Source organism: Hemicordylus capensis, chromosome 2 (genome assembly GCF_027244095.1).
Source record: "Hemicordylus capensis ecotype Gifberg chromosome 2, rHemCap1.1.pri, whole genome shotgun sequence".
NCBI classification, from domain to species: Eukaryota; Metazoa; Chordata; class Lepidosauria; order Squamata; family Cordylidae; genus Hemicordylus; species Hemicordylus capensis.
Genome location: NC_069658.1, coordinates 168336958 through 168361602, shown reverse-complemented (window position 1 = coordinate 168361602; position 24645 = coordinate 168336958). Strand labels below are relative to the sequence as shown.

The 24645-nt window shown below is 44.2% G+C and overlaps 1 protein-coding gene across 4 annotated transcripts in view; it reads right to left on the bottom strand.

Annotated features, from left to right (window-relative positions):
- The window catches only part of SLC22A15 (solute carrier family 22 member 15), a 49712-nt gene that overhangs the window by 8286 nt on the left and 16781 nt on the right, over positions 1-24645 (bottom strand). For 2 of the 4 annotated variants that reach the window (XR_008315894.1, XM_053294759.1), the window contains exons 6-11: positions 23843-24058; positions 20774-20914; positions 16102-16187; positions 14747-14867; positions 9081-9153; positions 592-780 (exon numbers count right to left, since the gene is read on the bottom strand). Coding sequence is in view for 1 of the 4 variants with exons in the window: in XM_053294759.1 (XP_053150734.1) it covers positions 592-780; positions 9081-9153; positions 14747-14867; positions 16102-16187; positions 20774-20914; positions 23843-24058 (826 nt within the window). In the remaining 3 variants the exon portion in view is untranslated. Of the gene's footprint in view, positions 1-591; positions 781-8997; positions 9154-14746; positions 14868-16101; positions 16188-20773; positions 20915-23842; positions 24059-24645 lie in introns of all 4 variants that reach the window. The other 2 variants (XR_008315895.1, XR_008315896.1) reach the window with 2 other exon arrangements.

The following is a 24645-nucleotide window of genomic DNA, read 5'->3' as shown; positions in this document are numbered from 1 at the left end:
ATTCTAAAAGGCATGACAAGATGAGCCCTTTCTCACGAGCAGTGCAAGAGGGCTAGCGAGGAGGAAGCCTTAAAATGCTTACTTCCCTGCAGATGATCCTGTGCTTTCCTTTGGGTGGGTGGATCGCTGCTGCCGGTAGCTCAGAGGGTTGGGGTGCCGAATGCATCACCCCATGTTGCTCCCCCTAGAGCTCCCATAATGTACCACGTGAGTGCACAGTGCATAATGGGGATCCCCCTCCCCTCCCCAAAGCCAACCGGAAGCCTCGCAGTTGGCCAGACAACCAAAGGAACGGGTTTAGGAGAGTGCTTGCTTTCCTAACCTTGTTTTGGAGGATGACTCCGTAGGAGGGTGTGCTGCTACCGCTGCAATTGGGTCTGATCCCGGAGGTACACATGCGCATGCAAAACCAGGCTGGGCTTCCTTAGCCCTTTGCATGTGCATATGAATAGCTTTGATGTGTTTGATCTCTTCTCCTTCGAGCCCAGACACCACAAGCTATGACACAACACAACCCTAATGGAGACAAGGCTTCCTGTTCAACTTGACAGCTGTTATCACAGGAGAAGTTTAATGCACATAGACACATACCTGTGAGCCTTCTAGTGCCTGCAGCGACATGGCTTCATCCCCCAGCCTCCTATACGAGCAAACCTGTAGGTCTGATATTGTCTCCAGCAATGGGCTATTTAGAGTTTCTGGTAACAATAGACTCAGAAGGCCAGAAAACAAACTGGTCGCTCCAAACACAACATATGGCAGAGACCATTGCACAGATTTCTGTAAAAATTAAAAACAAATATTACAGACAGAGCAGTAGTCTGGGTTTAAATTGCATTTTCATGTCGCCCCTACATCTCCAATAGAAATGTTTTTGCATCTTCAAAACATTTTACAACTCTTTTGCAGTGGCCAAGCACACATGTGGTCAGTTACAGATTGGAGATATGATATGATGAAGGCTGCAATCACATACAACAGAATACAACACAAGTGAACTCTGCACCAATCCCCTCACGTTTTCAGTTGACTATGTGAATTGGTCCAGAGCTAGACTGGGCAGGCAATCCACTTCCATGCCAGCTCTATCCCAGGGTGTACCCATCACACTCTTGCTTTCTAGGAGTGGACCACCATAATCAAGACTTCCTTCTACCACGCAAAACAGGTTGCTCACCTGTAACTGATGATCTGGTAGGGATCCGTTGATATCCATTCGAATGGATTCTGTGCCTGTGCGGAAGCCTCTTGGCATCGAGTTCCACAGCTCCTTTTCGGCGCCTGCACCCTGCCCCATGTGACCATGTGGCTATTTAAGGTGGGAGGAAGCGCAGGCACCTCAGTTCCTTAGAGACCGCCAAAGCAGTCGTATAGTTGGTAAGCTCTACTGTATAGGCCTACGTTCCACTGTAGAGGGGAGGTTCGGGAGGGTCTAATGGATATCAACAGGTGAGCAACCTGTTTATCTGGTAGGTGATCCACTGAATCCATTAGAATGGGTGTTTAGTTAGCTCCAAAAGCAGTGCATTATTGTAACACCCCTTTAAGGACACCTCTCCCAAAGTTCGCCTCCATTGCGGAGTGTAGGTCAATAGCATAGTGTTTTACAAAAGGTTCTTCAGAAGACCAAGTAGCAGCCTTGCAAATATCAGGGAAGGATACCCCAGACAGAAAAGCTGCAGAAGCGCCAAATGCTCTAGTGGAATGTGCTTTGATAGATTTTGGTGGCTGTACTTTCTGTATTGAGTAAGCCAGCCGAATGGTCTCCACTAGCCAATGTGATAGACGTTGGCTGGACAGCGCTTGTCCCATAGTAGAACCCTTGTATGACACTAGTAGCTTTTTTGATTTTTGGAAAGGTTTTGTTCTCGAGTGCCCTGCAGAAGTAGTGCCCTGCAGACGTCCAAAGAATGGAGAGCCTTCTTCAAAGGCGTGGATGGAGATCTAAAGAAGGTGGGCAGAACTATGTCCTGATTGACATGGAAATCTGAAACTACCTTGGGCACAAAGGTGATGATGGACGTAGGAGAACTTTGTCCTGGTAGAACTGAGTGCAAGGCACATCCATACAGAGGGCCGTCAGTTCACTCGCCCTGTGAGCAGTGGTGATCACCACTAAAAAGGCTGCTTTCAAGGAGACATGCCTAAGTGTTGCAGAATTCATTGGCTCAAACGGTGGTTCTGTTACGAGCGGAGAGGACCAGAGAGATGCTCCATGGATCTATTGGCTTACGTATAGGTGGATATAGATTCGTAAGGCCCCTCAAGAAACTTTTACAGCAAGGATGGGAGAACAATGTTTTGCCATCCCAGCCAGGATGCCTAGAAGAGAGAGCTGCTAGGTGCACCCGTATGGACACATTAGATAACTCCAATGTCTTCAGGCTTGTCATATAGAGCAAGACCTCTCGTATGGTGGCTTGTTTGGGACGGAACCTGTGTGCCTTTGCGTAAGATGCGAATCTTTTTCACTTGCTGGTGTAGTTTCGCCTTAAACGAGCATAAACGAGTTTATGCTCGTTCAGCAGGATCTTCTTCAGCAGTCGATCCGCCACGCTGTCAGTTGCAGTGTGAGAACTTCGGGATGTAACAGCCTACCATCCTCTTGAATTAGTAGATCTGGGCAGTTCAGAAGTCTCTGGTAGGTGTGCGAAGTCAGTTTGAGTAAATGTGGAAACCAAGCTTGGCGCGGCCACCATGGTGTGATCAAGATGCATTTCACAGAACCATTCAGGAGTCAAGCTACTACTCTGCTTACGAGCGGTATGGGGTGAAACATGTACGTGTGATGGAGCAGAACAGTCTGCATTTCGCATTTTGTGCCGTAGCAAACAAGTCTATCAGCGGATGACCCCATAGGCCGAAGATTTTATGGAGGTAACGTTTGTTCAATTCCCACTTGTGTCAGTCCATCGAGAACGAGCGGCTGAGACTATCTGCTAAGACACTGTCTGACCCCTTGATGTGCATTGCTACAGGAGTTATACTGTTCTTGATGCACCAATGCCAGATCTGAATGCTCAGTGCACAGAGCAATCTGGAGACAGTACCCCCCTGTCTGTTGAGGTAGGCTATCACAGAGGTGTTGTCCAATTGTAACTGCACCACTCAACCTCGTAGCATAAGAAGGAAGGCCTTCATAGCTTGAAAAACCAACAACTCCTCCAGAAAATTTATGTGTAGTTGGCGTTGACTGCAGGTCCAGAGCCCCTGAGTTGTGGCAGCATTGCAATGCCCACCCTACTGTTGGAGAGAGGCATCCATCATGACCCAAACCGATGGGGGTTGCGGTTGAAACGGCACTCCTCTGAGTAGGTTGGAGGTTCATGTCCACCAGGATAGTAATTGAAGGATCAGCGCTGGTACTAGTAGAAGCTTTGTGGGGATGTCCCTGAGCAGATTGAAGGAGGACAGGAACCACAACTGCAGTTTTCTCATTTTCAAGCGTGTGACCTGCAAGAAGCCATCAGACCTAACAGACGTTGTATGTGCCACGCTGTTTGAGATGGCGTGGCCTAAAACTTCTGAACCAGTGATGCGATGGTCCGATAGTGATCCTCTGGGAGAAAAGCCCCCCCTTCTGTGGCATTGAGCAGAGCTCCTATGAACGATATGGTCGGTACTGGTGTCTGGTTGGACTTCTTCCAGTTGACCTGTATTCCCAGGTCCTGGAGCAGGAGTAACATGTACTTTATCTGCAAATGTAACTCTTCTTTGTCTTTGGAAGATAGCAGCCAGTCGTCCAGGTCAGGGTAGAATTTCAGCCCCTTGTTCTAAAGTGGGCTACCATGACTGCCATGCATTTGGTAAATAAATGGGGGGCAGTGCAGAGTCTGAATGGTAGAACCTGGTACTGGTAAAGCGAGGATCCGACAGTGAATTGCAGATACTTCTGAAAGGAGGGCTGGATTCCTATGTGAAAGCAGGCATCTTTTAAGTCTAACGTCACAAGCCACATCTCGTGATAGAGAAGAGGTAGCATGTCCTGTAACGTCATCATTCGATACTTCTTCACATGGATGAACTTGTTTAAATGTCATAAGTCCATGATTGGTCAAATCCCGCCATCCTTCTTCGGTATCTGGAAATAACGGGAGTAAAATCCCTCCCGTCAATTTGCCCATCACACTGGTACTATTGCTTTCTTGTTCAGGAGTTCTTGAACCTCCTGTAGTAAGGCTGGTGTTGCTTTTGTGAAGCGAATGCCCCTGAAAGATGGCTGGGTCTTGAACTCTATCGCGTAGCCGGAAGTGACAATCTTCAAGACCCAGCGATCTGATGTTACGTTGTGCCATGCGTCTGCATGACTTGCCAACCTGATGGAGTTGGTGGCTATTGGGGCCGGCTGTGAGATGTTGAAGGCTGGAAATATCTTCTCCCTGATGTTTTGGGAGTGAAAGCAATGCTGAATCTCAGGGAATTGCGATGGGCTGTCCTGCGATTCAAAGTTGCTGTTTGTTTCCCTCCACCTGTTTATTACATTGTATCGTGGAAAATCTACCCTTCTGTTGTGTTGTATGCTTACTGAAGGGTTGATAAGACTTACGGAAGTCCCTATGGTCCTGTTGTCTGTATGTGGACCGGGGTCGATAAGAGGAACGCTGTTTACTACTGTAGGACGAGGCTTGAAAGGTAGCCGATGTAAAGGTCTTAGCGGTGAATTTAGATTTTTAAAAATCTTTTCCATGGTGGCATCAGTCTCCTCTGAAAACAGTCCTTTCCCATCAAATGGGAGCCCTTCTATTTTATCTTTCATGTCTTATTGCAGGGCTGCTGACCTCAACCAGGCATGGTGACGTAGAGTGATAGCCGTCGTGATGGACTGCAACTCTGATTCTGCCAAGTGCTTCGCAGTGCTTAATTGCTGACAGGTAAGGTCCGTAAGGTCATACGGAATTGAAGTTTCAGCTCTTCTGGAGACAGTGTATCCAAGTCTTGCTCTAGATCTTCCCAGATACAATAGCTGTACTTGGCCATGCAGGCCAAATAATTGGCCACCTTAACCGATAGACAAGACGTAGAATATAATTTCCTGCCCATCACATCATGTTTCCTGCCTTCTTTGTCCGCAGGAGTAGTATGCTTTCTCTCCGACTTAGAGGAGGTAGCACAATCGATAACCAAAGAGTTTCAGACTGGATGTTTAAACAGTTAAGTATTATCCTGTTCTTGCACCCGATATAGACCCTCAAGTCTTTTTGAAGTAGGTGTAGACATATGGGGCACTTGCCATGCACATTGCACTGCATTGGAGATGATGGGCAATAAGGGAAGTGTAACCGGTTGTGAGGTTTGTGACCGCTGCATAAAGTTGTAAACCGGATGGTCTATGGTCTTGAGTTGCGAGGTATGGTCTAGACCCAATGCATTTGCCATCCGTTTCACATGCGAGTGATAAGCTTTTAATTCTTCTGTTGGTGACACATGGGTCGGTGTAGCTACATCCGGCGATGGGTCCAATTCCACTGTTTCAGTATCTGACTCAAAATCAGAAGAGCCATGATGACTATTCTCCAAATCTGGATCTGAAAGAGTATGGTGCGAAGGTGCCTTTGGAGATGCCACTCGTGGGGGGGTAGGAGCAGGCAAAGGATCTGTTTGTGCCCGTCGTTGTAAAATGTCTTGAAATAGTTTGAGTATGTGCGGAGGCACTATGGGTTTGAGTTTGTGTGCCCACATTGGCAAAGAACTTTGCAGGAGGAGGTGGAGCAGGCCCTGCAGGGTGGACGGCAAGCGTAGTTTGGTATGGTATTGATGTCAGTCTTCTCCGCCACGCCCAGTCCTCGTGGAAGTCATAGGTTGCACCAGGTGAGCTGTACCTGGTAAAGCAGTTTCCCTTGATGGGGAAACAGGGTGACTACAGCCGCAGGTATGCCAAGGAGTTGTAGTAGTGAGCTGTGCGGCAGTGAGCATCCGTGGAGCAGTACCAGCAGCATCTTCCTTAGAATGCGGAAATCTCTGAAATGTGGAAGTTGTGTTTGTTGTTGAGTCCAGCATCTTCAGAAGGGGATCCAGAGGTGGTGCATCAGTCTCCTCCACGTCAGCATCTTCTAGTGTAAAAGTCATAGGTGCATGGAACCTAGGAGTTACCGTGGTGATGTTCGTTGGGGTGTTCAGAACAGATAACTGAATATCATCCCTCGAAGTCGATGGTGAACAGATGGGAATTGGTGCAAGCACTAGATCTCTAGTTGTCGATATCGAGAACGTCGATGGCATCACCGTCGAGGTCGAAGCCGTCTGTTGCTCCGTAGATGTGGTATTTAATGTCTCAGTCGATATTGAAACCAAAGCAGCAAGCCTTGGTGTCGAAGTTGCTTGTTCCGTCAATATTGACCTTACTGCCTCTGTTGATGCTGTCGATGTCGAACGAGGAATAGGCTTCAGTGCCAAAGTTGTTGCTATCGGCTTGCTCGATGTCGAAGCAGCTGCCCAAGGCGAAACTGTCGACATCGACTGGAGTAGAGTCTTCGGCATCGATGGCCCCAGTGGCTTTCCGGGCGGAGGCGCTTTTGATGTCGAGAGAAGTATGACGTCCCGTGCCGATCTCAGTGAAGGAGTCGATTCTGACGGGGCCCGTTTCTGCTTCTTTTTGGCGGGCCACTCGGAGACGCCATCTTTTCACCCGGCCTCTTCGAGGGCTTAGGGGCCTTAGCAGGGGGCATCAAAGTTTTAGACTGGGCCAAACCCAGGACCTTCGAGCCGTGCGCCTGAGGAGATTTCGAAGAAGAAGGTGCTGCCAAAACATTGTCATAAATAGAAGCCCGTAAACAGAGTTCCCGGTTCCTTCTCGTTTGTTTAGAGAAAGATTGGCAAATTTTACAGGCCAAAGTTACGTGGCCTTGCACAGACACAGCAAACGCAAGTTGTGTCGGTCTTGTGAGGGCAATTTGGTGTTGCATTCAGTGCAGTGTTTAAAGGTTTTCTTTCCCTTCGGGGTATCCATCATACTCACAGTCCAAGTTCAGTTTTGCCGGGAAATCAGTCCGATCTTTCGTCACGTTGAAGGATTTTGGAGAAGCAGAAACAGTAACAGTCCGGGTCGGAATGAAGAGCAAACAATCCAAATCAGCAGCAAAGAGTAGTCAAGAATTGAGTCCAAGTCAAAACCAGTAGAAGATTCAGAAATATCCAAGGAAACTACACGAAGGAGTCGCAGAAATCGAGTTATCTCTGCGGCGGTCGCAAAAGAACTGAGATGCCTGCACTTCCTCCTGCTTTAAATAGCCACGTGGTCAAATGGGGCGAGGCGCAGGTGCCAAAAAGGAGCTGTGGAACTCAACGCAGAGAGGCTTCCGCGCAGGCACAGAACCCATTCTAATGGATTCAACGGATCATGTACCAGATCTGAATGTTGCAGTTTCTCTGTCCTAGATTATCTTATTTCTTCCCCATCCACCTCCTATTAGTCTATGCAACATTTAAATGGACTCTGAGAGAACATGTTAATCAAAACGCTTATCAAAGTGAATGAAGGAGACAGGATCAGGCCTTAATGAGAGGAGCTGAATGCCCCAAATAACTGGTGCTGTCTGTTATGCATGCACATGCTATTATGGGTATGTGGCACACTATGGCCCGAACTGTCCAGGGGAAAGATGGTCCTCTTTGTGGGGCCAAAGGCTTGTCAAGATGGCCTTTTGGTCCCTTTCAAACTGCACAAGTCTATGAAAGTGAGCAGGGACAGCTGCCCAAGAGAAACAGCAGAAGAGCCAGTGCAGTGCAAGCCACATTGAGCAAAGGTCCATAATTCTCTGGTAAGGTATGTGCTTTTCATGCAGAAGATCCCAGTTAAATCTCCAGTTAAAAGGATCTCAGATGACATGGCTGGGAAACAGGGTTTTTCTCTGCCCAAGACTTTGGAGAATTACTGCCAGGCCAAGCAGATAATACTAAGCTAGATGGATCAATGGATGACCATAAGGCAGCTTCTTATGTTCATCAATTTTAAGTGAGTGAACGAACTTAGGCAGTCCATGCACTCTCACTTTCACTTTCATTCAAAGGACACACTTGCTGTAGACCTATCAGGAACTGAAGTACCTAGGAGCTTCCTTAAGCAAAGAAAAAGAGGGCAGTATCAAAAGCTGGAAGCCAATAGAGGAGGACCAAAAAGACCCCCCCCCAAAGGCAAAAGAAGAATATTGAAAAAGGTGCTCAGAATATGAGGCTTACTGAAGAAAATCCAAAATGCCCAACGCATTTTGGCATATGCCTTTTTCAGGGTCACAGAAAAATCTTAACACTTGTAGGAAATTCCACTGATTTATGATAATTCAAAAAGCATGGCTTCTTGTAGAGACTCTTTAAACCTGCATTAGCTGACAAAAACCACACACATACCACTTGAAGCAAGTATGCATTGGATAAAGTCAGATATACAGAGTCTGCCCTGCACTGGCACATTTCAGACCCAGCAGTTTTCTAGAATGTTGAATGCTACAGAGTCAGAGAACCAATTCAGATGTCATGTGGAGCCAGGATTTACACACCTCCTAGCCTTGGGAGTACATGTCTCCCCTGCCCCCCACTTTGTGATCAGAATTCTACTTCTGATTTGGGCTTAGAACAAGCCAGGATCATTCATTCAGTCCAAACCAAGCAATCTTGGCTTAGTCTAGCCAGAGTATCAAAATAAACCAAGAATTGTATTTCCGCTTCAGATCCTGGTTTATTTTGAAACTCTGGCTAGAATATGCTGGGGTTACTTGGTTGAGATGCAATGAGTGATCTTGGCTCATTCTAAATCAGAATCTAAAGTAGAATTCCTCCAGTCCCTGTCTGCAAAATAGAGGGTGGGGAGTGCATGCTCCCAAGGCTAGGGTATATTGCACAAAGCCAGGATTTAATTTTGGCTCTATGTTATGCATGAACTGACCCACAGATAATTCTTCCCTCCTCGCAACTTTTTTACTGTTGAGGAAAAAAGTGTTTATGGAAAGTGCTAAAAAATCCAGCTGCATTTTTTCTCTTGCAAAGGAACAAACTGATGCATACATAATTGATTCACTTTTTTCTGAAGTGCAGCAATCCAGGGAGGAGTGTGGGGTGAGGGGAAGAAAAGCAAAATTCTGACACACCAGAGATGGAACAAAAGGAGCAATAATCCCACCAACTCGAGAGAACATGGAGCAGGCTCCCATTCCAACATTCCTGTGAGGGGGAAAAACAAACAAACAGGTTGCTTATCTGTAACAGGTGATCTTTTGTAGGGATGTGCATGAATCGCAATTCGAAGAGAGATTCACAGCACATCCCCAGCACCTTTAAAAGGGAAGAGAGCTCCTCCGCTCACTGCAACTCCCTGTTCGGGCAGTGCGACCGCCAGCTGCCACAGCACGCCGGCAGCATGCACATGGCTGCTGTGCGTGCGCTCAAACAGAAAGCTGCAAAGAGCAGGTATGGACCTGCTCTCCTCCTTTTAAAGGTGCCAGAGATGTGCTGCTAAACATGATTCAAAGAGCGATTTGCAGCACATCCCCAATCTTTCAGTGATCCATGTTCACTCACAAAATGGGTTCTGCGCCTGCGCAGTAACCCCTGAGGAAGAATTCTTCAGCTCCTCAAGGCGCTTGACTCCACACACCACGCATGAGGCATTTCCATTAGTTTCTGTGGGTTGGAGCACCTGTTGCTCAGTTTCTGAATGACCGCTGTGAGGACTGATGAAACACGGATGGATAAGGACAGGCAAGTGATGATTACTGTGGAAACATCCTAGCAGCACGGAAAGCCAAGTGGGTTTTGTGAGTGAATACGAATCACCAAAAAAATCGCCTGCTACAGATAAGAAACCTGTTTATCTTTGTGATGATCCATGGTCCCTCACAAAATGGGCGAATGGCTAGCTCACCTGAATGGTGGCGGGTGCAAGGATGTAGGACATAGTTAGAGTATCTTCTTTAGAACTGCCCGACCAAAGTTGGCCTCTGCCACTGAGCAGATATCCACAGCATAATGTCTTATGAAAGGGTGGTTCGAAGACCATGTTGATGCTTTACAAATGTCCATCATACTTATTCCAGACATATGAGCCGCAGATGTAGCCATTGTTCTAGTAGTGTGTACTTTGATTCTAGACAAAGGTTTAACCTTCTGAAAATTAGTTCAACTAGCCAGTGTGACAGTCTTTGTCTGGAGATGAGTTGTCCTTTTTTCTTTCCTTAAAGGAGACAGTCTATGGGATTTTATGAAATCTTTTGTTCTTTCCATATAGGACAGAATAGTTCTGATATCTATGGGGTGCAGTGATTTCTCCAGAGGAGGTAGATGCATTCACAGAGAAAGAAGGTCTTGGTTCATGTGAAACTCTGAAACTACGTCTTGTTGATTCCTTCCTTTCATTTAGGAGGATGTCATCTAAAAGTTGAACTTCCATGCTGCCAGGTTCAGCCCTTGGAGGTTGTGGTGGAAGGTACAACCCACTACCGGAGACTACAGATTTTGATGGGGAGGAAGACAGTAGTGTTATCCCTGTGACAAGCGGAGCAGAATAGGAAACCATGGTTGTCTGGGCCACCACGAGGTGAGCAGAATGCATGTCCTCCTGAAGGATTTTGCTCAGTATTTTGGATAACAGGGGAGAGGTTTTCCTTCTATGGCATTTGAAAGGCATCCCACAGTGAGTCTTTTCCCAGACCTGCTCTGGAGCATTAAAGTCTGTATTTCTTGTTTTGTGTTGTGGGGTCTATCAGGGAAGTTCCCCACTTTTTGAAGAGGTTGTGAAGAATCTCTTGGTTTATCTCCCATTTGTCTTGCTGGAAGAAGTTCAGTTCCATGCAAGCCTCTAGAATCTAGGGTGTTGTCCACGTCCTTGATGTGCAGCACCACTGGGAGTACACTGTGGTATAGGCTCCAGCCCCAAAGCTGAATTTCTAGATTGCAAAAGGATTGGGGGACCATCCCTGCTTGATATGGATCTGCACAATGCAGTTTTTGATTAGTAGAAAGAAAGGATTTCAGTGCATGTAGCACCGCTAGTAGCTCTAGAAAGTTTATGTGTAGAGACCTTTGTTGAGGGGTCCATTTTCTTTGAGCATGGAATCCTGCAGAATGGGCACCCCAATCGTTTACTGAGACATCCGTTGTTACCGTAGGTTCTTGCCCTTTGTTTTGGATTAGCTGTGAATGTGGAGATCAAGAGTACAATCAAGAGCCTTCTGTCCTCTGGGAGGTAGGCCCTTTTCGTTCTTGTGTCCAAAACTCCATCACAAGCCATTCTTCCTTGGCCAGTAGGGGAAGAATGCCTTGTTAGGTTATCATTTTGAATTTTCTGTTTTCATGCACCTGCTTAGTTGAAATAGGTCCAGGATGCGACAGAAGCCTCTATCCCTCTTGGGAATCTGAAAGTATCTTGAGCAGAAACACTTCCTTTGATTTCTCAGAGGAACTTGTTCTATTTCATCTTTTCCTAGTAAAGACTGAATCTCTTCCTGTAGCGTTGGAGTTGGGTGGATGTATTTTAACCCTTAAAAAAACAGGGAGGGTGGTGAACTCTATGGCGTATCCTGTTTTTATAATACTCAACACCCTTGTGTCTTATGTCATGCCATGCCATGCTTTGGGGGAATGGGTGAGCCTGGCATTCGAAGGGATTTCTAAAGGAGTGAGGCAGTTGATCAATGGGTCAAAGATTTTGTTTTGACTGGTCTTGTTCTTTTGTTCTTTGTTTTTGTCCATAAGGTGTTTTTGTTGTTGTTGTACCTGTAGTCTCTACAATCAGACTGCTTGTATTGAAATCTTTGTCCTCTGTAGCTTTTGAATTTCTGGGAGTAGGATTGTGGGAATGGAGAAGAAGTAAATATTTTTGTGTTGTGATGAGATTTTTTCATTTTCTCCATGGTCTTGATCAATCTGTGAGTGGAAAAGACCTTCCCCATCAAACAGCAGGTTTTCAATCTTGTCCTCCATATCATTATGAAGGGAGTTTGATTGAAGCCATGCATGTCATCTTAGGGACACTGCAATGCAATGAAACAGGACTCAATTTCCATTAGGTATTTAGCTGTGCTTAAGTGCTGTCTTGTGACATCAGCTGACTTCACTAACCCAGCTATAAACTTGTCCTGAACACCTTCTAGTATATCTTTTAAATTGTTCCAAAAATACTGATGGTATCTGGACATGCAGTTGGCTATCTTAATAAATGGACATGAAGCTGAATAGAACCTATGGCCCATGGAGTCCAATTTCCTGCCCGCCTTGTCTACTAGGGCTGAATGTCTTTCCCCCGATTTACTGCCCATGGAACAATATACCACCAAGGGGTTTGGTGGTGGAGATTTGAAAAGGAAAGGGCATGATCCTTCCTAAAATCCTATACAGGTTTTCTAATTTTTTTTAAGTCAAGATAGAGGTTGATGGGGTCTCTCAAGCTGATTTAGCAGAGTTTGTCAAAACTGGTAGCGATGCCAGTTGTGTAGAAGAACAGGACATGAAATCATATACCGGATCTTTCACTTCTTGGGTTGGAGTTTTCAATTCCAAACCCAGAATTTTAGCCATTTCTGCCACTTGAATACGGTAAGATTTTGTTTCTTCTATAAGGGAGTTTGATGGCCGGTTAGGGATGTTACCATCCGGTGATGCGTCAAAGGAATTTTCTGTTTGAAAAGAGCCCTCATTGGAGTCAGTGGAGGAATCATCATCTGGTTTTTCCTTTTCAGGGGACTTTTCCAAAGATGCTGGAGAGTCATTGATGATTTCCACATCAGGGCTCACGGTGAATTTGACTATCCCCTTGAGAAGTTTCTTTCACAGGACATTGTGGTTGTGGCTGGTACTGAAGGTCTTTTAAAAGAAGATTCCCTATTTGGGCTTTTGGGTTGTCTGGGGACTTTAAGGTTATCACTTTTTCTGGGTTCTCTCTTAGTTCCCTGGATTTCCACGATCTGTATGGAAAATAATAGGAAATAGGAAAATAATAGGGTTCCCCAAATCATCTAAGTCCATGTACATAGCCAGGATCTAGTAGTCCTGGTGAACTCCAATAATCCATTAGGCATCCCACTCATGGATAGGTTGGGCCTTAGTGCTCTCTCTCCCCAATGAAAGGTTGTTGTGTATGAAGGAGAGAACATAGGTGTCACTCTAGCTGGATATGCTGAAGGAGTTTTGGGGATAGGAGTTGCTCCTATTTCCTCATCTTCATCCAAACAGTGTATTGAAAAACCTCTGAAGGTGGATCCTGCTGGGGTGGATTGTATAGAACCCATCAAGGATTCCAAGTCTTATCTGGCAGAGGTACAGCCGGGGAGGTTTCTCTAGAAGATTATTCCTTCTGACTTGAACTAGAACCTCTGTCCTGGTCAGAATTGTTTGGGGAATTTTCAGGTGAGAATCCACAATGATAGGCCAAGTATGGGAGGTGCCCACAGCAGTATGTTGAGGGGTCTCCTGTGTCTTCAGAATTAAAGGACATGAACTTGAGATGGAGATCATCAACACTGGTGTCGATATCAACACCATCCTTGGTATCGAAAGCAGTGCGCTAGAAGTCTGAGCAGTTGATGGTGTCAAAAATATTCTCAATACAGATGCCAATGCTCAAGGGGATACTTATGTTCGTTGAGGATCTGATGTAAAGACTTGAACTGCAGAGGGTGAGGGGGTGTGGGGAGGTTCCCCCAAACCTGCGGTCAATGTTGAAGTAGGTGTGGTAGTCGACTTTGAAGATGTCAAATGAAGATTGTCCTTCGATGTTGGGTCAGATGTCAAGGCACATCTGTATTTCCACCCCGAGCAGTTAGGAGAATCATCCTTCTGTTCTTCCTTTCCTTATGACGTCGGTGATGCCCATCTTTGCTGACATCCTCGGTCTTCTTAAAAATAGACTCCGAGAGCTATTTCACTGAATGGTGGGTCTGAGATTCTCCCCTTGATGACCTCTCTGATGTTGGCCACGATCCCAAGGTTTGACTATCAACTGACAGCGAAGGTAACGGTGATCATGGCATCAGTATTGGCAGTCTTAATGCATTTTTTAAAAATTAAACCACTCTAAATTGGAGTTCCCTGCTTTTCCTTGTTTGCTTCAAACATGACAAACAAATCTTGCAGGCTCGAATGTTATGATGTTCACCCAAACAAATTAAACACTGATCGTGCCTATCGAAAGAGGGAAGAGTCCCTCTACAAGAAGAACACTTTTAAATATTTGTTTTACCTTCCATTAGTACCAGTCCCAATCACGATCCAGAGAAATGTTAAAGTGCCCAAGTCCAAAACCAGAGTAAAACTACAGGAACCAAGCTCGATCAAGGAGCGAATCCTTCACAAGGTGAGTGATACAGCAGTCAAGAAGGAACTGAGCAACAGGCGATCTAACTGCCAAAAATAACTGACATACCTCATGCATGGTGGACAGAGTCATAAATGCCATGAGGAGCTGAAGAATTATTCTGAGTGATTTACTGCGCAGGCGTAGAACCCATTTTGTTCATGGACCACAATAATGATCAGTGGTATTTACAAGATGAGGTCCCCCCACCCGACAACTTAAGTTTAGAACTATGTTTTTAAGTCAAGAAGGGTATTTGAATAGTGCAGAAAAAATTTATCTTGTCCTTCATGGGCAAAGACCTATATTTATAGGAATTTTCTGAAATCCACCCTGCAAATGAGAGGCATTAATTTTAAACTCATACCCCCCGCCCCCATACAACACACACAAAAGTATAGGTAGTCAAATGCAAACATATATATATGGACAACAGAACCTCCCACTCACAAACTGAACCAGACTTACCGGATCACTGTAGGATAAAGTTCTGATGTATAGATATAGACAATGTTAAATGCTGAGCTGATAGTCAGTTTCCCCAGTAAAGATAACGAACGGCTGTTGACAATTGCAAACACTCCTGTAGCTGTTGAAGAAAATGCAATTCCTATAAAGCTTTTTTAGCATTGGAGGAGTGGTTTTCTGGGTTTATATTGGAAGTTGCTCTCCTTTCCTTCCAGGAAGGACACCATGGCAATGGAAGAGCAGGCTGGCCCCAGCATTGGAGCAGCTACAGGTAGCTTTCTTCTCTCCACCCTGCCAGGAAAAACACTCTGCTCCAACTGCAGCTGCCTAGAGACTGCAGAAGGGAAGCACACCCACTTCCCTGGCTGATGGCAAAGGGCTGAGAAGCTGTTTTTATATTATCTGCTGTAAGTCACCTTAGGGATCACTGGATTGAAAGGCAGATTATACAATTTGTGTTATAAAAACACAAATAATGTTTGAAACAACTGCCTAAAGAGTTTAGCTTTAAAGTGAAGTGATCATTTAATATTCAACAAACTAACAGATGCAGTACACTGTTGACCAGAAGGTTTTTTTTAAAGTCACAAGAAATACATATTTAAGGTTGTGTTTACACAAGATGAAACACTTGTTTTATTGAAAATAAAACAATGATTTAATTTGTTGTGTGTTTTTATCTCATGTTTTAATGTTGTGTTGTAAGCCGCCCACAGAACACCCTGTTATGGAGCGGCTAACAAATAAAATATATTATTATTTATTATTAATTATTCTTATTAAAAATCTGAAAAAGCAATCCAATACACACACACACACACACACACATATATATAGTAAAAGTTCTGAGGAATTCCTGGGCAACTCCAGGATCAAATACAGCAAAAGTGTTAGGAATGCTCTAGAGCAGTGGTTCTCAACCTGTGGTCCTCCAGATGTTGCTGAACTGCAACTTCCATCATCCCCACCCACAATAAATTATGGCTAGGGGTAATGGGAGTTGTAGTTCAGCAACATCTGGAGGAGGACCACAAGTTAAGAACCACTGCTCTAGATCAGGGGTAGGCAACTTTGGCTCCCCAGATGTTGCTGAACTACAACTCCTATCATCCCCAGCTGTAATTGCAAATTTGCAATTGTCTAGGGATTATGGAAGTTGTAGTTCAGCAACATCTGGAGCACCATAGGTTGGGATCCCCTGCTATAGACAAATTCTCTGTGGTTCTGGTTCTGATTGCCAGAGACAGTCCTTGGACATATACTGTACAGTTTAGGACTGCTCTTCTAATTTATTTTTACAAAGCCTTAGCTAGATGAGAAGTGCTGCAGACTTCTTTATAATTAGATGGTTTTACCTTTCTTTTCTGGAAGAAACATGACAACAAGAGAAGCCAGTCCTCCCAGGGACAAAAATGCTGCAAGTGTCCGTTTGCGGCCAAACCTAATGAACCAGAAAGCAAAAGAAAGAGAAAAAGCTGATGCACAGAGAAAACTAACAATATCTCTCTATATCCATGACTTCAATACAGCAACACATTATTCACATGGGGCACCATCTGCACCCCTGAAATAAAGGAGAGAAGTTAGTAATGACTAACTTAGTTCAAATGCTGCCCCTAACATCTTCCTCCTGCTTTTTGAATAGGAGCCGAAGTCAAACACACAAAACTGTCAGAACACCAAAACATGTGTGACCTACATCAACTCTACTAATCCGAATTCCTAAACTAATTGTGTGTCGAAGTCAGAGCACTGGTACATTTGGCATCAATGCACTCAGATTAGGGTTAACTAATTGCCACCAGCTCAACTGGTTGCGACTCTAGACTAGACCTTTTCTAGAGTTGCCCCAGGACTCTGGAACATGCTTCCTAACAAAATTAGTTTCCTCTTCTCTGAAAGTTTTTAAGAAGGACCTAAACACGTATCTGTTTAGTCATGCTTTGTAGTTTATAGTTTTAAAGCTTTGGTTTTAGAATTTTTATTGTATTTTAAATGGTTTTAATTATGCTAATGTTTTAAGGGTTTTATATTATGAACTGCCCATGGACTGTTTTGTATGAGGAGGTATATAAATGTACTTAATAAATAAATAAACTTGCAGCCCCTCTATGGTGGTATGCAGTATGACCCAGCCTGGAAATAGTTGGAGACAAGAGAGGTCCAGATTCTTAGGACACACTGCTGAGGACCTGAGATTAATCATTCGGTATTGGACAAGTTCATTTCTTGTTTTAATGGGACTAAGTTGTTTTTAATATTCTTATATGCATTATATTTGATATGTTTTTCTCTGAAACTGAATTGCTGAAAACAGATTTCAGCTATTGTTTTCCCTAAATCTGTTGACTGGAAACTGTCTAAGGAAATGTGATCTCTCTCTCCTAGTTAACTGAAGAAGGTGAGATAACACTTAACTTCACTGTTTGCAGAACATTTGGCCATCCAGAAGAAGGGTCACTGGAGAATGGTACTACTTGTTACAAAAATTGTAAAATTTCCTAATGGGAAGGGGAGGTTGTGTGGGGGTGGGGAGAGCCACCAGGTTATTGAAATTTATGGCTAGAAATCTAGGTTAGGCTTTTAACTTCAGGGCTTCTGTGATCTTAAGATAGGCGTGTTTTCGAGCATTAATTAATCTTTTAAAATACTGAGGCTATTCAGACGATCAGCCGAAATTGGACTAGGGGAGCTCCCAGGTAGCTCCTGGGCGGTTAACCCGCCTAAGTACCCCTCCCCTTAAACCGGGCTTGCGGAGTGAGTGCTCCGGAAACCCGGTTTTCAATATCGTGAGTAGCCGCACCGCAGCTACTCACAAGTAGACCCTCTGAGGGGAGGCGAAAAGCCGCCTCCTGGCTCCGGGGGTCTCTCCAGTATGCCCTGCACGCTCGTGCAGGGCATACTAGAGCTTCCGGGGGCCGTGCAGCAACTGAACTCTCCAGCCCCCGCCGGCCCCGCCACGGAGCCAGCAGTCGTGTGGGCGGCCAATCCGGCCACCCAGGGCTTCTGCCCTGCTCGTTGATGTTGACTCCAGGCAAGAAATTCCCTATAAAGAAAAATACAGTGAGGCGGGTCTCACGATCCGTTAGACTTGCTTTGGCTGGGTTTGCGGGGAGAGCGAGCCCGCTCTCCCCGCAAACTCGGCCAAAGCAAGTCTAACGGATCGTGAGACCCACCTCACTGTATTTTTCTTTATAGGGAATTTCTTGCCTGGAGTCAACATAATTTTCTTGTCATTGCAACTAGTTGGGCAATCCTTTGATATCGTTTAGACTAGGAGAACCTAGCTAGCTGGAAAGCTTATGACAATCCTAACTGCAAGTGAAGCCTACTATGAGAAGAGCAGAAGCAGATTTGGGGAGGTAAGCAAGCTTTTCTATACAAAAACAACAGCAACCCTTTTTCTGTCAAACAAACTAACAGGAGGAGGGGAGATTCTGAGGGGCTGGTTTCTCTTTAAAGAAGAAGTCCCAGTGTGTATGTCTGGGTTTGTTTCTTGCTAGGGCTATAATTTGACAGGGCTAGCAATTGCCAGAGCTTGCTTTAGGGGGCTCTGTGGCATTTAGTTGTTGTTTCTCTCTGCCTGGAGAGGGACAGAGGGAAGAGTCAGCTAGGGCTGTAGTGAGTCACGCCTGGAGGGAGGGGCCACATTCCTGTAAGCCACATTCCTGTTTCAGCTTGAAGCCTACTCTCTATATAAGAGGTAAAGAGCTTAGCCAACAGAGTTTAGAGAAAAGGGCATTGGAGTTTTGCATGGAGTTTAGTGGGGAAGTCTGCGGAGGAGCCTGAAACGAGTCCCTTGATCACAAGGAGTCCAGTGGGAAGAGAAGGTAAGTACTACTCCCTCCTTCATACTACTCCCTCCTTCAGGCTACAGCATCTGGGGCTTTTTAGTTTAGAAAAAAAGACGACTGTGGGGAGACATGATAGAGGTCATGCATGGCATGGAGAAAATACAGGTAAAGTGTGCCGTCAAGTCAGTTTCGACTCCTGGTGACCACAGAGCCCCTCCTCCTGTGCAGTATGAGATGATGCCTTTCAGCATCTTCCTATATTGCTGCTGCCCAATATAGGTGTTTCCCATAGTCTGGGAAACAACCCAGCGGGGATTCGAACCGGCAACCTCTAGCTTGACAATCAAGTCATTTCCCCGCTTCGCCATTAGGTGGAGAAAGTAGATAGAGAGAAATCTCTCTCTCTCATATATAACACTAGAACCAGGGGTCATCCCATGATTGCCAAGAAACTGAGGACCAACAAAGGAAAGTACTTTTTTACACAACGCATAATCAACTTGTGGAATTCTCGGCCACAAGTTCAGGTGACAGCCAACAACTCAGATGGTTTTAAGAGGGGTTTTGATAACTTCATGGAGGAGAGGCCTATCAATGGCTACTAGTCTCCAGCCTCAGGCAGGATGTCTCCGAATACCAGTTGCAGGGGAGTAACAGCAGGAGAGAGGGCATGCCCTCAGCTCCTGCCTGTAGGCTTCTTGAAGGCATCTGGAGGGCTACCGTGTGAAACAGGATGCTGGACTAGATGGGCCTTGAGGCTGATCCAGCAGGGCTATTCTTATGTTCTGAAAAAGACTATGCAGGATACTGTTTCAGAGATATTAAGCTGCATGAGAACATCAGCAGAAATCTCAGGTGGAAAGAGTGAACCATGGATGAGGATGAGAGGGGCATGAAGTCCATTTGGCTAGCAAAGCAAGTGTGTCAAAAGTTGAGGCCAGGGATGAACTTCAGGTAAAAATTGTGAAGTCTAAGGAACAGGCAGAAAGGACGGAAGAGAGAGGAAGGGAGAAAGATACTAGATCAATAGAATGGAGGTCATGGAAGGAGGAGGAAGCATAGTGTGGGGAGCAGTATTCTCTCACATTTTTTTCATTTGTGTGTGAAATGAATTTAGTTCTGGGCAGCAGTATCAAGGCAGCATGCTCGAATGTACAGTCAGAATGGGGCTTTCTTGATTCAACCTGAGTGGGAACTAAAGTTAACGGAGCGGGCATCAAAAAACCTATGAGCGTGCATATGTGTGCATGCCTTAGAGGGAACACTGGTGGGGAGGGTAGACTGTGAGCAATGTTGAAGGAGATAATGTGATGTTCAGAGAGAGGGTATTCCATAGCAGAGAGGACAAAAGCAGCAATTTTTTTTACTGAAGGCAAAATTCACGAGAGTAGCCAGTGCAGTCTGTAGAGGAGGTCTGTCCAAAGCCAGAGATTGAAGGAGGAACTGAGGGGGAGGAGGATATATCTTGAGAGTTTGCCAGACTCATTTATCATTTAATACATTGTATATTGGTTTTATTTGTGTGCCCATAATGGAGTATGTTAATTCCCAAAGTGTAAAAAAAGCAGTATCAACTTATTCATCTTTGTATGAAGGTCAGTATCAGCTATATACAAACTGCAAGACAGTTTGTATATACTAATACACTGAAGAGTTATAGAAATGATATACAGGAGAACCTCATTATTCACAGTTCCGCATATATGCGGGGTGTCTAACAGACACCCGTTTCCCATATACGTGGATATGATAGGGTTAAAACCCATGTATCCGCAGTTCCTAGAGGGCTGGAAGTGACCACAGAGGTCACTTCTGCCCTCCATTTTATCTCAAGGATCCATTTTGTGGCCTGTTTCTTCCAAAAATTGGACTTAGCCCCGTGATTTTTCAAGGCATTTCTTCCTTTGGGGGGCATTCCTGGGAACATGGGGGACCCCCAGAGCATGCCACAGTATGTTCTGGGCCATTTGGGGGTTTTCCCGCTCACCGTGGAACCTAACCCTCCTTTCCCCATAGCCATAATGCCTCATTACTCATGGTTCTGTTACCCATGGTAGCAGGCAAGGACTGAAATCCCCACAAATAACGAGATCCTCCTGCACCTTGTTTTCTGTCCCAAAACAACAGAGCTGGAATCAACAGCATTTACAGCAACAAATAAACCAATAAACCCTTAACAAAAATTACCAGGTCAAAAGCCTGATGACAAGGATCTCTAACATTCAGCACTCACCATTTCTGGTTAATCAAGTAGATACACAGAGGGTATGCAGGGATCTCTATTAGCCCAGAAAGGGCCAGGTTGGCATAGATGCTGCCACCCAGGCCACCCACATTGAGAGTAAGACCATAATAGACCAAGCTGCATACAAACCTGTAGGGGGTAAAAAGGAGACAGAGGCAACATATCAAGTTGGTTTTTCTAGTTTCTCAGCCATGTCTTGAAAACAGATGTGTTAAGCTTTATGCATGCCAAAGGATGCGTCTTTCACCATATCTACAATCCATGCATAAGTCGAGGAGATACAAATAGGACAATTACATTCTGATGCATTCTGTCAAGCTATTTCCAGGCTTTTGGGGATTTCAGGCATATTGATACAACACATTAGCAATATGGAGGTTGTCTCTTGGGTGATCTCTGCTACTCCATAGATGATCTGAAACTAGGCAACCAGTGCAAGCAACAGTTCAGGAAAGCACAAAAGATATCCACACTCACTGGCATCTCTTTCCTTCAGCATTACTCTCTTACTTGATAGAAGGTATCAAGTAGGATATCTGCTCTCTGAACAAGCCCTACATCACAGAACCTTGAGCCTACATCACAGAAGCTTGAGCCTCAATTAAAAGACCCCTAAAAAAGATGCAAACATTTGTGCTGCTTTGGTCCAAATACCATAAACCACATCTGCACATACACAGCAATGTGTGTATCAGTCGTGACTTTTCACCTAAGGATTCTGACATATGAGAAACATCATACAAATGATGCTTCTGTAAGGGTGATCTTAGGCTACCAACTGAAATGAAAAAGTTGCCCACCAAGTGGCTTCCATTCTGCCATCCAGGAAATACTTGGTTATTGTGCAATTATGTTGTTAAGAATTCTACAGGCCCTGGTTTTCAAGAAATCCTGAAGCTTCTGATGTTGTTGTTGCTGTTCAGAAACCTTTAAAACTATATGGTTCTAGATGGGTATAACTGCCACACATTTTGTCCCAGAAATTGGACTTAATAGATGTACGGCTGATGATTGCACAGTACCTGATGGCAAGCTCAGCAGGGACTGATGGTGTGCTAAATGTTGATGTATTACCACAATAAGTGAGCCAAGCCTCAACTCTATTTTGCCTAGAGGCAAAATCTGAAAAACAAGGATTTTATATATATTATTATACACTGTTTGCAACATCTACTGTGCAATGTTTCCACTAATCATTTGTATTTGTTGTGAATCCATTCATGTCATTTTAACACCCAAATCAATTGACCCAAATCACTGACCCAAATCACTGCACTATAACCACCCCAAACCTCTCTACAAAATTCATTTGGGCTTACAGCTTCAAATAAGTCTTAATTTAAGAGAGATAGAGATAGAGATAGAAGGAAATCTTAAAAATAACTTTTAGACCCAGCCCTGTGGGGCTACTTCTTACATAGAGGAAATAAGTTGTTCTAGTAAGAACTAATCTGCCTACTTTCCTTTTACTATCCCTACAACTGGACTAAATTTGGTTCAAATTGGTTAGGTGATCCACAAGTTAGGCCTCTTGTGCTTCAAACATTCACATGTCCACCATTTTGGATCAGAGTCGATGACATCATTACAAATACACCATTGAGGTGTCCCTATGTGTCACTCACTACAACTGTACCAAATTTGGTTCAAATCAGTTAGTCCACGAGTTAGCTCACTTGTGCCTCAAACACTTATGCATCCACCATCTTGAATCAGGGTATACGACATCATCACAGACTACACCACTGAGGTGTCCCTATGTGCCCCTACAGCTGTAGCACATTTGGTTCAGATCAGTTAGGTGGTTCACAGGTCAGCCCACTTGCACCTCAGACATTTACACACTCATCATCTTGAACTGGAGTGGATGACATCATCACAAACAATGCCACTGAGGTGTCCCTGTGTGTCACTCACTACAACGGTACCTAATTTGTTTCAAATCAGTCCACAAGTTAGCCCACTTGTGCCTCAAAAGTTTACGCATTTGCCATCTTGGATCAGGGTGGATGACATTATCACAAACTATGCTGTTGAGGTGTCCCTATGTGCCCTTACAACTGTACCTGACTTGGTTCATATTGGTCCAAGCGTTGCAAAGTTGTAAGTGGCGGGCACACACACAGAATGCCAGGTGATCTCATAAGCCAACTGGAAAGTAGGCTAAAAATAGTCATCGGGCAACAGAACAAAATAGAATAATTGTGTTCCTAACCCAATGGGATTTTGTAATATTTTAGAGGCCCATCTGTCTAATTCTGTTCAATATCCCAGATCATTTAATATTCCAGATTGGCCCATCTGGGATATTAAACAAAATTAGACAGACTGGGCTCTAAAAGTCAATATTTTTTTAAAAAAATCCTTTCTCCATAGCTATTATAATGCAAGTTCATGGTAATATTTCCTGAACTTAGCAGTTCTAGAAAGTCACAGCATTAAAAAAAAGAGCTACAACTAAAGAGCAGCACTACATATTAACAATTGCTGCAGGAAATAAACCAATGTTATTTCCACATCATTCATAACTTATGGCAATGGCTTCAGGTTTTCCCAAACGTGTTGAGGAGCGCATTAGTGATACATTTTAGTGTTTAATCTGGACAATATCAGTATTTTCCAACACAATCATAATGCGTAGCAGTGCCCTATTTCTGATTCCCAGATTAAAATGATCAAAATTAATATTTTAGTTAACAAGTTTTCAAGTTTATATTGAGATTTTAAATTGTTTTAATTATTTTAATGTTTTATTATTGTTGGTGGTTTTAAGTTGGTCTTAGCATATAAACTGCCCAGAGATGTATATATTGGGCAATATAAAAATATGCTAAATACATAAATAAAATTATCGAACTTTTTTACCAAGTGACTTCAGGATGAGGAGAAAGTAGGAAAACCAAGCTTCTTTTATAAAAAGTCTCTAATAACGAAGGAAAAAAGGAAGAAATCAAACACTGAAGATACAACATGCCTATCTGGCTTTATCTTATGTATCTCAATGATAATTCTCAATAACAGCACTTTCAAAATCTAGTCAAAATATAGTGCAAGTACCAGATGAACATCATGATCAAGGTACGCCCAAGAAGGATCTTGTATCGAAAGAGGTCCAGGATGCTACCAGTCTCCTTGTGATTCCTCTCAGCTGGGAGCTTAAGTGAAAATGTGCACTTTGCCTTGCGATTCCTCTTTGCAATGAGGTAGAGGGAATCTTCAGCTTCACTTAGTCGCCCTTGCGAGTACAACCAGCGAGGTGATTCAGGAATGAATCTGAAATACAAAGGACAATGCATGGGTGTTACTATCCAAGTCTTGCTGAGATGAGCTCTGGAAAAATGAATCTACAGGTTTCAGAGTAATTTAACCAGTGAGGAAAAGCCAGATGTGGTAGCACCTATTAGCTATCCACTCAGAGCAATTGTATAACTGTTTTTCAAATGTTTATGAACTGTTTTTATTTTGCAAGTGAAGGATAAACATTTAAACAAATGAACACACACGTGAGCAACCCACCTGACGTACAAAGGGAGGGGCAAGACTGGGGCCTGATCCAGTGTTCAGCTTAGTGGTATACATGTATATAATAGAAGTTGTGAAAACAGTTCACACTTCAGATGAAGAATCTACTATGAACGGTTTTTAAATCCTACATCTGTTTTCATCCTGGCAGCCAACTAGCTATAAACAGCGGCTACATTAGGGGAAAGAAATCTGCCGGAGTAGTACAGATTCCATCTTATGAAATGCAAGGACAAATGGCAACTGGTCTGGATGATCAGAGCCTAGCAAATGCTACCAAAACAAAGTGGATAAGGAGAAAAATAGAAAGTGCCACAGTGTTAGAGATGGCAAGAAAC